This window comes from Anser anser (assembly GCF_964211835.1).
Source record: "Anser anser genome assembly, contig: HAP1_SCAFFOLD_90, whole genome shotgun sequence".
Classification (NCBI taxonomy): domain Eukaryota; kingdom Metazoa; phylum Chordata; class Aves; order Anseriformes; family Anatidae; genus Anser; species Anser anser.
Genome location: NW_028153635.1, coordinates 343,614 through 356,397, shown reverse-complemented (window position 1 = coordinate 356,397; position 12,784 = coordinate 343,614). Strand labels below are relative to the sequence as shown.

Below are 12,784 nucleotides of genomic sequence, written 5' to 3'. Positions count from 1 at the left end.
TATGACTGGGTGAATACTACACGTTTGCTGAAGGACACGTTTCCAGTCACAAGGGAACACTCCTGCACGCCCGGCTGCACGATCCCACTCCCGTTAACACGAGGGGGAAACGCCGGGCTGCGCAGCAGCTCCTTGTACCCACCAGCACGCCGCACAGCTCTCCATTCCCCACAAACCTGCCCCGAGCAACGGGTGGGAGCCGAAAACTCAGCGAGGGAGATCCCCGGACCCTCCCCGCTCCCCCCACCCCCCCCAAATCCCCATCCCCATCCCCTCCCCGTCCTCTCCCCGCGCTACTCACGCTCTGCAGGTAGCGGAAGATGAGGTTCTGGGGCACTGCGTGAAGGGCTCAGCACGGGGACAAGAGCTCCAGGCCCGGGACAAGGCCTCAAGACAAGGCCTCAAACCCTGCAACGAGGCCCCAGGGCCCCGGGACAAGGCCTCAAGGCCCGGGCCGAGACCCCTGAGGCCCGGGCCGCCCCCCACCCGCTCCCCCGTCGCTCCCCAGCCGCAGGAAGGCTACGATGGGCTGCACCATCACCGTCTGCACCTTCTGGTCCTGCCCGCGGTACGCCATGGCTGCCGCCGCCTCGCTGCTCCCGCCGCCCCTGCTGGGCCGCCTCCGGAAGCCCCTGAGGCCGGGCGGGAGCGCGCAAGGGACGCTGGGATGCTGGAGGAGCGTGGCGGGCCGCTCTAGCAGGCCGGGAGGACCGCGTCTCTATGGTCGCAGGCAGGAGTCCCTGCGCCTCTATGGTCGCAGGCAGGAGTCCCTGCGCCAGCTTTATTGGTGAGCAGCGAGGCTGGGGGGGGGAGGGGGGCAAGACAGCCTTAAATAAAATACAAATATAAAAAGTGTTATAAATGGCTGTTATAAATCCAAATAGGATTACAATCAAAGTTTACAATTTATTAAACGAATAGAGGCAAGCAAGCAGCGCTGGGTGCGCCGGGAGTCTCTGCTCCCCCAGGACGCACACCTGTTACGTAAGGCGGCTGGTTTTGATGCTCCCAGGCTAATACATATTCATTACTACTTCGAGAAGAGGCAGGGTTATTAGAATTGGTTTCCGGAATCCGAAACCCCTCCCAGGGGCGCCTGCGTACCAGTCTCTGGTGGTCTCTCGGGGCTTGCTCGGGCTGAATGCTGGTTGTCTTCCTCCCAGGCTTTTGTCCTTCAATTGTCCTTCAGCTCCCCCTTCCTCCTCGTTTGGGAGCCTCTGCGCCGGATTTCAGAAACTCTAGCAACATCCCCTGCAGTAGTCAGCACTTTTCCCTAAAAACCCCTTTGTTCTCTTATCACCTAGACCCGGACCTCGATGTTAACCCTTCAAATCCCTTAGTGACACGAATTGCTGGACCATTCCTTACAAAAGGAAGGATAAAATATGTAGAGGAGCAATGGCACACGCGAAAGCCCAGCGCCGCGGGCAGAGGCAGCGAAGGTTGACGGCAGAACAGTGCTCGGTTTGAACACGGAGAGGGAAAGCGAGGGGAAGGTGGCCGAAGCCGGCCGCAGTCTCTGAGCTCTCCTCCTCCTGATTGTTTTCTCTCAAAGCCATTTCTGTCTGTGTGCGGGCACCCGGAGCCGGCAGAAGTCCCCGTGAAGTCCTTCGGCAGGACGGAGGGCTGCGTGGGCTCCAGTGAGAGAGGGAGTTAGGAGAATCTTATCAAGTAGAGATAGAGCGCTGACGGCATTAAACTAGGATGCTACTTAGTGTCTTTGCTAACTATGGTGCATTGTGCCAATTAACTAAAGCAAGAAGCCTTGGGCCCCTTACCAAGGTCAGTCTCCTAATAAGAGAGCGAGCCTATCTTAAGAAACTGGGAGAAACTGGTCCTGCAGATGGACAAGAGCCAAGGAGCAACTGAGTCTGTGCAAAGACAAGAGGTCAACTAGCGGTGACGAGGAAGAGTCATCAATCTTCATGCCCACGACCTCCCGTGCTGCCCAGCGCTGAATAAACATACCTACTTTACAATCTCACTGATTGTGGAGTCCGTTTTCCGCAAGTCGCCAGCAGCAGTTTCTTCCGCAGAGGTTTTCCCAGAGCCGCTTCAAAGCTTCCCTCGCGGAGCTGGGGCGTCGCAGGGGGTCATCAAAGCACGCACGTACACACACACACACACACACACACACACAGGCGTTGTTGTCCAAACAGAAAGTATTTACAACAAATTCGACAAGCGGTTTTTCTCTGCCAGCAACAAATGCCTGAGGGCCCCTACAGCTTCACAAATCATAGCACAAAGAGCCTAAAGTTCCTCTAAAATTTAGGGAAATGATTCAAAATAGATCTGCTAGGGGAAAACGATCACTGGCGGCAGGGTACACAATACACGCGAGTCTCAGCTCTCCTCCGCAGGGTCAGTGCCCACGCCCAAGTGCGACGCTGATGGCACCCGAACATTTGCTGTAGCAGGCAGCAGAGCCAGCAGCTCAGGGGAGCAATTTTAAAAACCAGGAGGCACTTAAACCAACCCTTAATTGACCCAGTTACTGCAGGAGAGTCCCGACTACTCGCCCTGGAGTCCTACTGTCACCAGCAAAAAGCACCAACCAAAGCTTGGGGGAACTTTGGTACAGCACAAGAGAAGGGAGTGGGGGTAGCGTAGCCGTATCGCAGAGCTGCTGCTTTTCACACCATTTTATCATCCCTGATAATTGAAAGTAAGGCCGGGTGGGCTGACCCCACCACCACCACTCCTGGCAGCATGTTTGGTCCACAACGCTAGAATAATTATTCTGCTCCCTCCCGCCCCTACAGCTTCATCATCTGAAAAGATTACAGTCAAAACAATGGCATACACAAATAAAAGTCAAGAGTTGACATAGTAACTCCGGGATTTGGGTATCAACTGTCCGAGAAATCAGAACACCCAGGCTTCACAATGTGCCCAACATCGAGCTGTGCCAAGGCGGGGGGGAAGGAAGAAGCTTTCCGTTTAAGCCTTCAGAGCATCGCTCCATCACTACGTCAATTCACAGCCACCGCAGCGTGCCGATGGTCATCTTTCTGTGCCAAAAGAAACAAGTGCTTTGTCCTCTTGATATCAAAGGTAGCCACCTATAGTTACGGAACCATGCACAAGACCTTAACTCTGACCAGCAGGGAAACTTAGGACAACTGAGTGCAGATCCTGCCAATTTCTACCAGTTCCAACTGTGCTTTAAGTCTCATTGCAAAGCCTCAGTTAGAAAAAGGATCACCTCGGGGTATCCAACAAGAAGAAGAGTTGTTTTTTGTTTTTTTTTTTTTTTTTTAATATACCATAGGACTATGCAGTTCAATCATCAATCATCTTGGAAAGCTCAAGGAGGAGGTCATCCTCATCCTTCCCTGGGTCCAAGTCGAGCTCGGCTTCCAGTATGCCGTCTGAGAGTTCCCAAAGTAGCGTCTCTAAATCCTCGTCTACAGATACGGGCGCGTTGCCTGTGGAACTCAGCCGGCGTGTCCTTGCTTCTTCTAGCTGGGAAGAAGCTGAAGTCGAGCTTGAGAACTCCATTGGCTCCACAGATTCTGCCTGGCTTCCAAGATGTGCTTCAGGTCTTGGCAGAGCAAGGAAGAGAACAATCAGTATATGCCATTTCTTAACGGGAAATCCCTTTTCTGCAAACCGGCTCTTAAAACCGTAGCCAACCCCTCCTGCACTTCAATCTTACCCAGGGATTGTTATTCAATTAACCCAGGGCTACATTTAGAGCCCAATATATTAGCAGGTACATTTTTCAGTTTGGGGGTTTCTCTGTGAAGCCAGAGCACCTGGAGTCTAGCAAAGATGGTTCAATTGTTGTAGCAAGAGGCACTTTGCCACCTTGCTTAATTTTCCTGTAAAAATGGTAAGAAGTCTCCATCTGCAAATATCTGTTTGCTAAGTTAGTCATTTTTCCCACGGCACACTCAGCAGAGTTTGCTCCCCACTACAGGAAGCTGATCTGCAGCCATCACTTCCCTCTGCTCTCCCTGCACTCTTGTCACCTTGTATGTTTGTTCGGGTGGCATTCTTGAGGACCAAAAGGCAGAGGACACTACTCATCATTTATCACCTCACGAGGAAGTAGGAGAACTTCACCTCATCCTCATTTAGGTATTCAGACAGAGCAAGAAGTCACTGGAAAGCTGTACCGACTTGCAGCATTTAAAGAAAGTAAGTCTAATTAAGCATTCCTGCTAGCTGCTAGAAAGTCATTTCACGTGACTTATTCCTCTGATGGATTTGGGCTTTAATTATCTCAGAACCCTCCTTTTTTCCCCACGTGTGACAGAACTTATGTTTCACTGGGGATATACACCGATTGAGAAAAAGAACAAGTTGTGGTCATCACCTGTTTTGGGGATTTTCTTCAAGTCTCGTGGCTGGGACGTGCTCCAGCGTGGCTGGAACAGCCTAGAAAGCAGCAAAACAGTATTTAGGACTCATGGGTAAAAGATTCCTTACTAGCTTTTTCCTCCATGCTGCTTCTCCTCTGGCATTGCGGAGCCTTAGCCAAAATACAAAACCAAGGTGCTCCTGAAGAAAGTTAATATTCACTTGGAGGTTACTAATGATCTTGTGTCTTTTAAGAACACAGCATTAATGGACAAAATCCTCCACACCAGAGAAATCACAGAATCACAGAGGACTAAGTAAATAGTGCCATTAATCTAATAAATATGGAAGGGTACTACAAGAATTCTGTAGGCAGCTACTGGATTTAAAAGGAAACAGAAAGCCTGTAGAACTTTTGAGTTTTCCATCTTTTCTCCTAGAGGAGGGTGTAAATTTTACAAGGGATCCATTTCTGCATTAGCCCCTGTCCTTACCATAGCTGCTTTTTTGGCTGGAGGTCCCATTGTGTCAGCGTCAGAGGCAGTCCGTGGCTTCACAGCTGCTACAGCAGAGGGAAAACTACCAGGTGCCTTACGTTTCAGTGCCTTCTTCTTGGGGGAAGCGACTTTCCCATCCCAAGGCTTCGCAAACATGTTAAAGTTGGCTAGAGTAAAAGGAAGAGAGAACTGATACAGTCTTGCTCTGCCTCATGAAAAATCCACGTTCTCTTCCTCATTTCCACGGCCCGTCTACACAGTTAACTGTATTTGGCCAGCAGAAGTACACTGCCATTGCCTGGATTCTCAGCAATATCTTCCACATAGTAAACTCCGTCTACCAACAATCCATACAAAGGAACAAAGGAACTGAATAGCTACAGTAAATCATAATCCAGGACGAGGGAAACTCAGACACAGAGCGATCCCAAGTGCAAGCAATACTCTAAGACGTTGTATGAAGTCTAGTAAGATTCACAAATGTTGACAGCTTTTGTATTTAAAGTCTTGCTCCCTCTAGGAAAGGAAAAGCAGCAGGTATAGTAAGACAAGAGAGTGTATGCAACTGTTGTACCAGCTTCCTCTCCCCTGCAGTGATGTCCCACAAAATCTATTAAGTTGTTCTACAAAATCCAAATTTGTAGAGTCATATTCTAGTCTCCCATTCCTGACCTAACATCTGGCTGGCAGGAGAAGAAACGAAAGAAGGCTGGGTACTTGTTTTCTTTGTGTGTTTATTTCCTCGTGTCCCATGAGACAGAGAGAAAGGCTACAATGTGCAGTGCATGCAGCCTTTAAGCCCTCCTTATCTCCCTCACACAATCTCATTTTACAAAGTTGATATAATCTTAACAACGAGGCCTTTGATCCTCTGTCATTTTTGACAGAAACTGGCCCCCCACATTAAGACGCTGATGCATGCTTTACAAACACATACACGTGTCAAGTTAAGCAACACATGCCAAAGAGGAAGGTGAACTTGAACTCAACGCAGGGTGGACTTCATACCGTAAACAGATGGCAGAAAAAAACAGAATACCAAAATTAGACTAAAAAGCCCCTCAATGTGTTAATTTTCTAGTGGGAAATACAGAATACCATCACGTAATTAACGAAAACAGACATGGTTGCATGTTCTGGCCCTTCTTTGCCTTTGAACTTTGTAGCCTTAAACTCTTTTATCCTCTGCATTGAAGGAAAAAGCAAAGCAGATCCTGAGCAAACGGAACTTGCTCAATATGGGAAGCACCTCACCGGGGCAGGTATTAAAGCATCTTATTACCTGATAGCTTTGTGTTCCATAACGATTTCTGCCCGGCTGGGGCAGGTCCAGGTTGTGCTGGGGGAGCTGGCACATTTCCTCCACTCTGCTGCATCCGCAGAGCTTTCTCGCGCTTTATTTCTTCCAGGGTTTTAACACGCACTTCTCCTTCTGGCTTGGCTTTACCTGCCGGCTCCTTCGACTGCACTTTGCTGGGCCCGGAAAGAGTGAGCACGCTCTGCTTCTTGGGCTCACCCTCAATTTTTGCCCCTGCGCTGGGATCTTTGGTTTTACCATGCCATTCAGCCTGGGCTTTGGCTTGACATTCTCGTCTCTGAAGAGCTCTCTCACGACGGATTTCCTCCAGTGTTTTCACATGGATCTCTCCCTTTGGCTTAGCAGCCTTCCCTGTCATCATCAAGAAATGAGAAGCACCAACATTTAAAGAGAGTCCAACAATAGTTTAAGTCTCCAAAATTTGTCACAGTACTAAGGAAAACTAAGCCTGAGCGTTCCCAATAACGCATCTTAGGACAATAGCCTAACATTCTCCTCCTCCTCTGAGCCACTTGTTGTATTTTGAAGACCAGCCCTATCCAGAGAGAGTTGCTACACAGAAATGCTAGTTTACTTGATTACTTTTTCAGACTGCATTTCAAATTCCTGCTCCCGGCAGTGGCTCTATTCTAATTGTATATGATGGTTCACAGAAGCAGCTTAAAACCTTGACAAGGCACAAGCGGAAAATAAACACACACCTAGAGGCAGATTTCTGATAGTGGCTGTCAGAAGAGCTTCAGCACTCAAGCAAGAGGAATCAGTTCTTTGTTTTCATTTGAATTCCTTTTTAGGGCTGTATGAAAACGGTCTAAGTTCACGGAAAGGAAGAAGGAGAAAGTATATTTAATAGCCAGTTGTTACCTTTCGCAGCACTAGTCCGTTGAGAAGGTAATCCTAGCCTCTCCTTCACAGACTTGGGAACTTGAACTGCAAAACAGAAAAAGACCAAATTAGGGAGGCTGCATAAACGTCAACTTTGTGTTCACATTCGAAAACAAGGCAGGAAAGGTAACTTTGAATCCCGGTGATTAAGACCTCAGCCAACATGCAAAAAGAAACATCGCAGGAAAAGGACAAACAGAAAGCCTAAATACAAAACCCGTGAATCACATCCAGATGCCTGTTTAGTAGCTGTACCTCTCTTTGGTGCTTTGTCAGCATTTCCCGGAACCTCCACCTTCTTCCCCAGCCTTTCAGCAAGGCTGCGCTTCACCGGAAGGGCGCTTACATCAGCTTCAGACAGAGAAAACAAGGAATATTTTAAGAACATTTCTTTGCAGGAAGATTTGAGAACAGTCAACCACAAGCTTCTATTTTTCAAGCATATTTTCATAAAATTGCCTTTCAGCTGCTAAATGGTTTTTTTGCCATTTCTGCAGTCAACACAGATCTCCACTGCAATGCATTTTCCTCTCATACGTCAAAAATACTCTTCAATGCAGTCATATAGAGAAGGCGGCACCTAAATAACAGCTCATAAAAAGTTCTTACCCACGGAGGCTTTCCGTTTTCCTTGTTTCTCAGCAAGATCTAGTCGAACCACAGGTTCCTCCCCTAAAACAAAAGTAAAATTTTTCTATTTCATAGAAACCAGTAGCCAATAGAAATAGTATACTGTTAGCCCATGTCCAAAAAAAACCCAGCAAGGCACTGTTTTGACAGCTAAACCACACAAACTCACATTTCAACTATAATTAACTTAGAAAAAGTATCCATAGTCTCAGTGTTTGCCTCAAATTCCAGCTGAATGTAGTCGAGAATGAATCTGAGTCTGCTTGACAGCTATACTTTGTGCAGAACAGAGCTGCATAAGCAAGCAGAATATTATTAGGTACAAATGCTGAGAAATATTCCTTTCTAAGGTGAATGTCTATGAGTAGAAGTACTTCTTCACTTCTTTCCCTTTCAAAGGAATTTGCACAACTCTAAACAATATAATTTATACACAGACTCCTATCGCACTACTGTCCACACGTGCCACTGTCAGCCTCTTTAAAGCTTCAGAAATTGCTTCTTACATAGCACTGTCCTCTAGAGCTCTTTCTTCTCGTTACTCTCCTGTTTTTCAGTTATCCCCCTATTTGCATACTGACACATTTTTTTCTTTCTCCTGCTACTGCACTTAACCTGAGCACCAAAGCTTTCCAGTACAACCAGGGACTTTCAGCATAAAAGCATGTTTTGAACAGAAGGCGGCAGCACCAGGAGGCTAACAGGGGTGAATTGCCTTCCTTCTTGCTTAACCTTCCAGTTTAGGAGTAATGAAATCAAAACAAAAGCATGAATTATTACCTTCCTCTGTAGACAGTGTCACAGTTCTCACCACTGTCCGGACATTTTCCTTTTCCGGAGCAGGAAAAATCATAGAATCGACGGGAGGAAGAGAAGATCTTGAAGGACCTTCTGCTCAGAGCAAGCAAAACATAAGGAAGTTTACCAAACAGAAAAAACTATCACGAAGAACAAAAAACTTTAATTATTCATTACTGTCAAACATACAGTGACCAGAGCATGCAAATAAGAGAGGTGACTAATTTGCCTCTGGTTGCCCTTGGAATTCCCATCTAGAATACCAGCTGGCTGAGAATCAGGTTGCTCGATGCCCCCAGCTAAACATGGAAGTCTATCCCTCAAGCAGCTCCCAGCCACCATCACCTGCCATTCTGAAGCCAATCAAATTTCACTTCTTTGGCAAAATAGTTGGATTCACCAAAGCATAGCCAGCTACCCGGTATTACTGGAAGAGTTTTTTTTTGAAAGAAAAATCATCACACAGGATGAAGGTGAACAGGGTAAGGAAGCAGGGAATATTAACTCACCACCGTGTCTCTTAGTTTTTTCCTTCATTTTCTGCAATTTGATTTCTTCAAGTGTTTTTATTCCAAAATTCAGACCGTCCTCTGAAAACAGAAAACAGTTAATGAGACTAAGGCTTAGAGGCACTCACTGAGGACCACAGATCCTCAGGCTTCTTAGTGCTCAGGAACTTTCAGAAGTATTTAGAATAAAGCCTGTCAACACTCCTCACAAGTGAAACAACCATAGAATCAATGGCATTTTGCCCCTCCTTTCACCCTTCAGGGTAAAAACTGTAGTTTTAATTTTAATCCATTTACGTGATATTAGATCCCTCTATCGTTAGATATGGCTTTCAACAGTGGTTGCCAGGCTGCACGTGCAGCCATTTAAACTCCATGCTGTGACCCTGTTTTGTTCTCCAAAAGGAAAGAAAAGGAGTTCAACTTTCTGACCCAATGGGCACATGATGGTATCAGGGAGAAATGAGATCATGGAAATAACCGAGTCCATTCAGCACCCCTACATTCTGTTGTGTTTTTACGCCACATTGCTTTTGAGTTAATTGTCAAGTTCTCCTTCCGATTTATCCTACTACAGGTGCTGGAATACCTTGTTTAGCAGTAGTAGCACTGGCTTTCCGAGTGGAAATCATCCGTAATCCATTTTGGCCTTCCTCAGCTGGTTGCTGGACGGGAGTTTTAGTTTCTTCTCCTTCCGCAGAAAGCTGGTCTGAAGGGGAAAAATCTATTCAGTTATGCATAGGCCAGATTGTTCGTGATTATGTAGCTCATGCAATGACACTTCAGTCCATGGTTCCTATAAAAAAGGTTTTTTTTTTTTTTTTTTTTAATACAGCTACACTGACCTGATGAACTCGTAAGTAGACTACCCTAGGACAAAACATCTAGGACTCTAGATTCTCTCTGCAGCTTTAACTACTACACAACATATTACTCTTCAGACAAAAAAAAAGGAATTTCCTTCCTAGTTTCACATAGAGCTTTACACAACAGACCAGCTAAAGCCAAGAGTGGTTCTAAGCTTTCCTCCAACATTTCAGGTTCTGTCCACTGACTGCCAGACAAAGCCACCAGTGACCTGAGCGGACTGCCTGCCCTATCGCTAGTCAGACCTCAGGTCATCTGTGATTTATACATTCATTTACAGCACAAATTCCTTCCAAGAACCAAAGACTTACACAATCATTTACAGCACAAATTCCTTCCAAGAACCAAAGACTTACACAATCATTTACAGCACAAATTCCTTCCAAGAACCAAACCATGCTCACCATCATCATCTTCATCATCATCTGCAGCATTGATTACAACTGGAGGGTGTGTAGGGCTTGGGACATTTTCCGAGTTTTCCACTTTCATCACCCGCCTTAGCTATGGAGAGGGATTGGACTGGACAGAAAGTTTGTTTTGCTGCAGTGACATCTGAGCCACTTTCAAATCATCGTCCGCGGACTCAGGCGGACTTGGCAGTGTAGCTAGAGGAAGAGGAGGATCATCAGTAATATGGCAGTTTAAAACTTTGACCACAATGCACGAAGATGGTAGCTAAGGCAGATAACCTGCACAGGCAATGAATGCAGCATCTCCTTTTGCCCATCCCGCCACTGTTTACACCGTGAACAATGACTTGCCTTCAAACAACAACACATCTCCCTACCACCCAGCAGAAGACGAAACAACAGAAAGCAAACTGCAAGGCAAATATCACACAAAGCAGAGAGAAGCTGAGCATGAAAGCAGAAAACAAATACCAGCAGTACAGCAGCAGTACACTCGGTTTAGCTGACCACCTAGGACTGCAGACCTTTTCCTGCACTCACAAATGAACGGTTACCTGATGTCTCCTACACTATTGGCACCCACTAAGTAATATGCAAAATTAATTCTTCAATACTTAAAGAAAAAGGACCTAAACTCACTCTTGCTTGGTGGTAAGAAGACGCCATCGATGTAACGTCCCTTTGCGTGATGAAAAGCACAGTTGGCTTTCTGACAGCCCACTGGCTGCTTCTCCCAGTAGCAGGGAATCTCAGCGCGCTTTTTCTGAAGACAGAAAGAAAGACAAGCTCGTGATAACATGCACCTAAGGTTTGCAAAGAGATGCACAGTTCCAGGTCACGACAGCGATAGGGCTGTCACAATACAGTGCTGAAACATCATTCCAAAGGTCAGTTTATCACGGAAGTATAGTATTTCCGGGCATATTCACAAAGTTTGCAGAAGCTGTAACCACTATGCACGTTTAGCCTTGTCATCATTCAGTTTGAGAAGACAGGCACTCTCAGACATCAGTTTAGGGTGGGTTAAACTAATACACCTAGGATTATACTAGGATTATTCAGAGGGAAAAAGAACATCTTAAATTGCCTACGTTAACTCTATCCAGAACTACTTCTCAGAGACTTCGTTCTTCTGCACCTTTAACTTTCCCCACTGCTTCCTAGCCCAGGCAGCTAGAACAGCATTATCTGAAGGACTCCGGGACACAAGAGACCTGATAGATCATTATCAAGCCTGCTCTCAGGAGGCTAGTACAGCCTGTTTATTACCCCCCTGCTCCAGCAGGTTTTAGCAGTCTAGTTAGCGGTTATTCTGCATCTGTTGAGAAAATACTGTCGGCGTCTAATAAAAGAAAATCTTGCTAAGACATACCTAAGGCATTGATTTTATTTCCCTCTCCTTCCTCCCACCCCCTCCCCTGCTAACAGAAACCAGTGTAATTCCAAAGCAAAGGACTCTGTCCTGCAAAAGCACAATCAGCACACCTACAGCACTGAAAAATGCTTTTGTTGATTTATTTTGAGAACACATCTTTAGGCACTCACATCGATTTCCATGTGTCTGAATCGGCAGACATTCCTGAAACAACGACCCTCCTGCCACAGCGTGCAGACTGTCTCGTTCCCCAGAGCAGCTTCACAGTGGCGGAAGGAACAGTTGTCTCCCTGTAACCAAAAGGAAACCAACAAGGAAAATATAGTACAGCCTCAAAAACGTCCATGCTACTGCCTCAGGTTGCCACGATTGAATTCAGAATCTATCTGGTTATCACGTTAACCAAAGACCAGTGTGCCTCCTCCTCCTACTCTACCCCTTCCTGAAAAAAATGAAAAAAACCAAAAAAAAAAAACAACAAAAAAACAAAGCAAAGCAAAGCAAAAGAAACCCAGCCATACCTTGGTACAGGTAGAATAGAAATAGAAGTAGCAATCGTCTCCTTGTTTAGACATGCCGACAAGTTCTGATAACAAGCTCGGGTTCTCTCCACAGGGACTTCCTCTGCTCTTGGAGAGAGCTGTCTTCACCCTTGCTTGGGCTGAAAGTCTTCCACTGGCTTGTGATCAGTGAAATCTTCTTTTTAAAAGTAACCCTAAAGAAAGTACCAACAAGTGAAAAATAATGAGTAACAAGCATTTTTCCAGCTTTCTTCTGTTCATCAAATTAGTCTCTTGAGGAGAGCAATGCCTTGAAATCAGCTGTTACGGGAACTAACACAATATTAAACTAAAGTTCTGTAAAGCTGCCAGGAGCTTTGTCAGCAAGTGTTCTCTTCCACGTCCTCAATAATATGCCTTGGAGCACATCCGGAAGCCTGAAAATGGAGTCACTTCTTCAAAAACCACCTGATCATACATGCAAGGCAATGATCAACTATGGCTACGAGTAACTTCTACAGAACGCAGTATGACGCATTAAATAGCACGTTCCAGTCACTGTGGGTCTTCGAGTTCACCTACCTGGACAACCTCAGCAAAGTTATCGATCTTCAAAGACTTCCAGTTAACTTCTCCTGGAGGCCGAACCAACACTGAATCCGTGAATTAATGATAAAGGGGTAG

The 12,784-nt window shown here is 46.1% G+C and overlaps 2 protein-coding genes and 1 long non-coding RNA gene across 4 annotated transcripts; all 3 read right to left on the bottom strand.

Annotated features, from left to right (window-relative positions):
- Positions 1–2,975: 2,975 nt before the first annotated feature.
- Positions 2,976–7,396, bottom strand: LOC310891745 (zinc finger CCCH domain-containing protein 11A-like; the record flags this gene model as incomplete). The annotated part of the gene is made up of 5 exons (XM_083853981.1): positions 2,976–3,014; positions 4,899–4,972; positions 6,088–6,474; positions 6,988–7,053; positions 7,264–7,396. 5 exons carry the CDS (start codon positions 7,394–7,396, stop codon positions 2,976–2,978), a joined length of 699 nt encoding a protein of 232 aa, XP_083710107.1.
- A 139-nt stretch (positions 7,397–7,535) lies between these two features.
- LOC310891742 lies at positions 7,536–9,579 on the bottom strand. Its single transcript, XR_014577702.1, has 4 exons — positions 9,535–9,579; positions 8,946–9,026; positions 8,419–8,529; positions 7,536–7,680 (listed from the first exon to the last, which is right to left on the bottom strand). It is a non-coding gene; the product is annotated as an uncharacterized lncRNA (long non-coding RNA).
- Positions 9,580–9,710: 131 nt separating this feature from the next.
- On the bottom strand, positions 9,711–12,281 carry LOC310891741 (zinc finger CCCH domain-containing protein 11A-like). Of its 2 annotated transcripts, none has more exons than XR_014577701.1 (3): positions 11,771–12,039; positions 10,865–10,988; positions 9,711–10,420 (listed from the first exon to the last, which is right to left on the bottom strand). XR_014577701.1 is itself a non-coding variant. In XM_083853978.1 (3 exons), exons 1-3 carry the CDS (start codon positions 12,173–12,175, stop codon positions 10,317–10,319), a joined length of 282 nt encoding a protein of 93 aa, XP_083710104.1. In that variant the 5' UTR covers positions 12,176–12,281; the 3' UTR covers positions 9,711–10,316. The 2 variants fall into 2 exon arrangements, 1 of the variants encoding a protein (XP_083710104.1); XM_083853978.1 differs by lacking the exon at positions 11,771–12,039 and adding an exon at positions 12,122–12,281.
- Between the last annotated feature and the right edge of the window lie 503 nt (positions 12,282–12,784).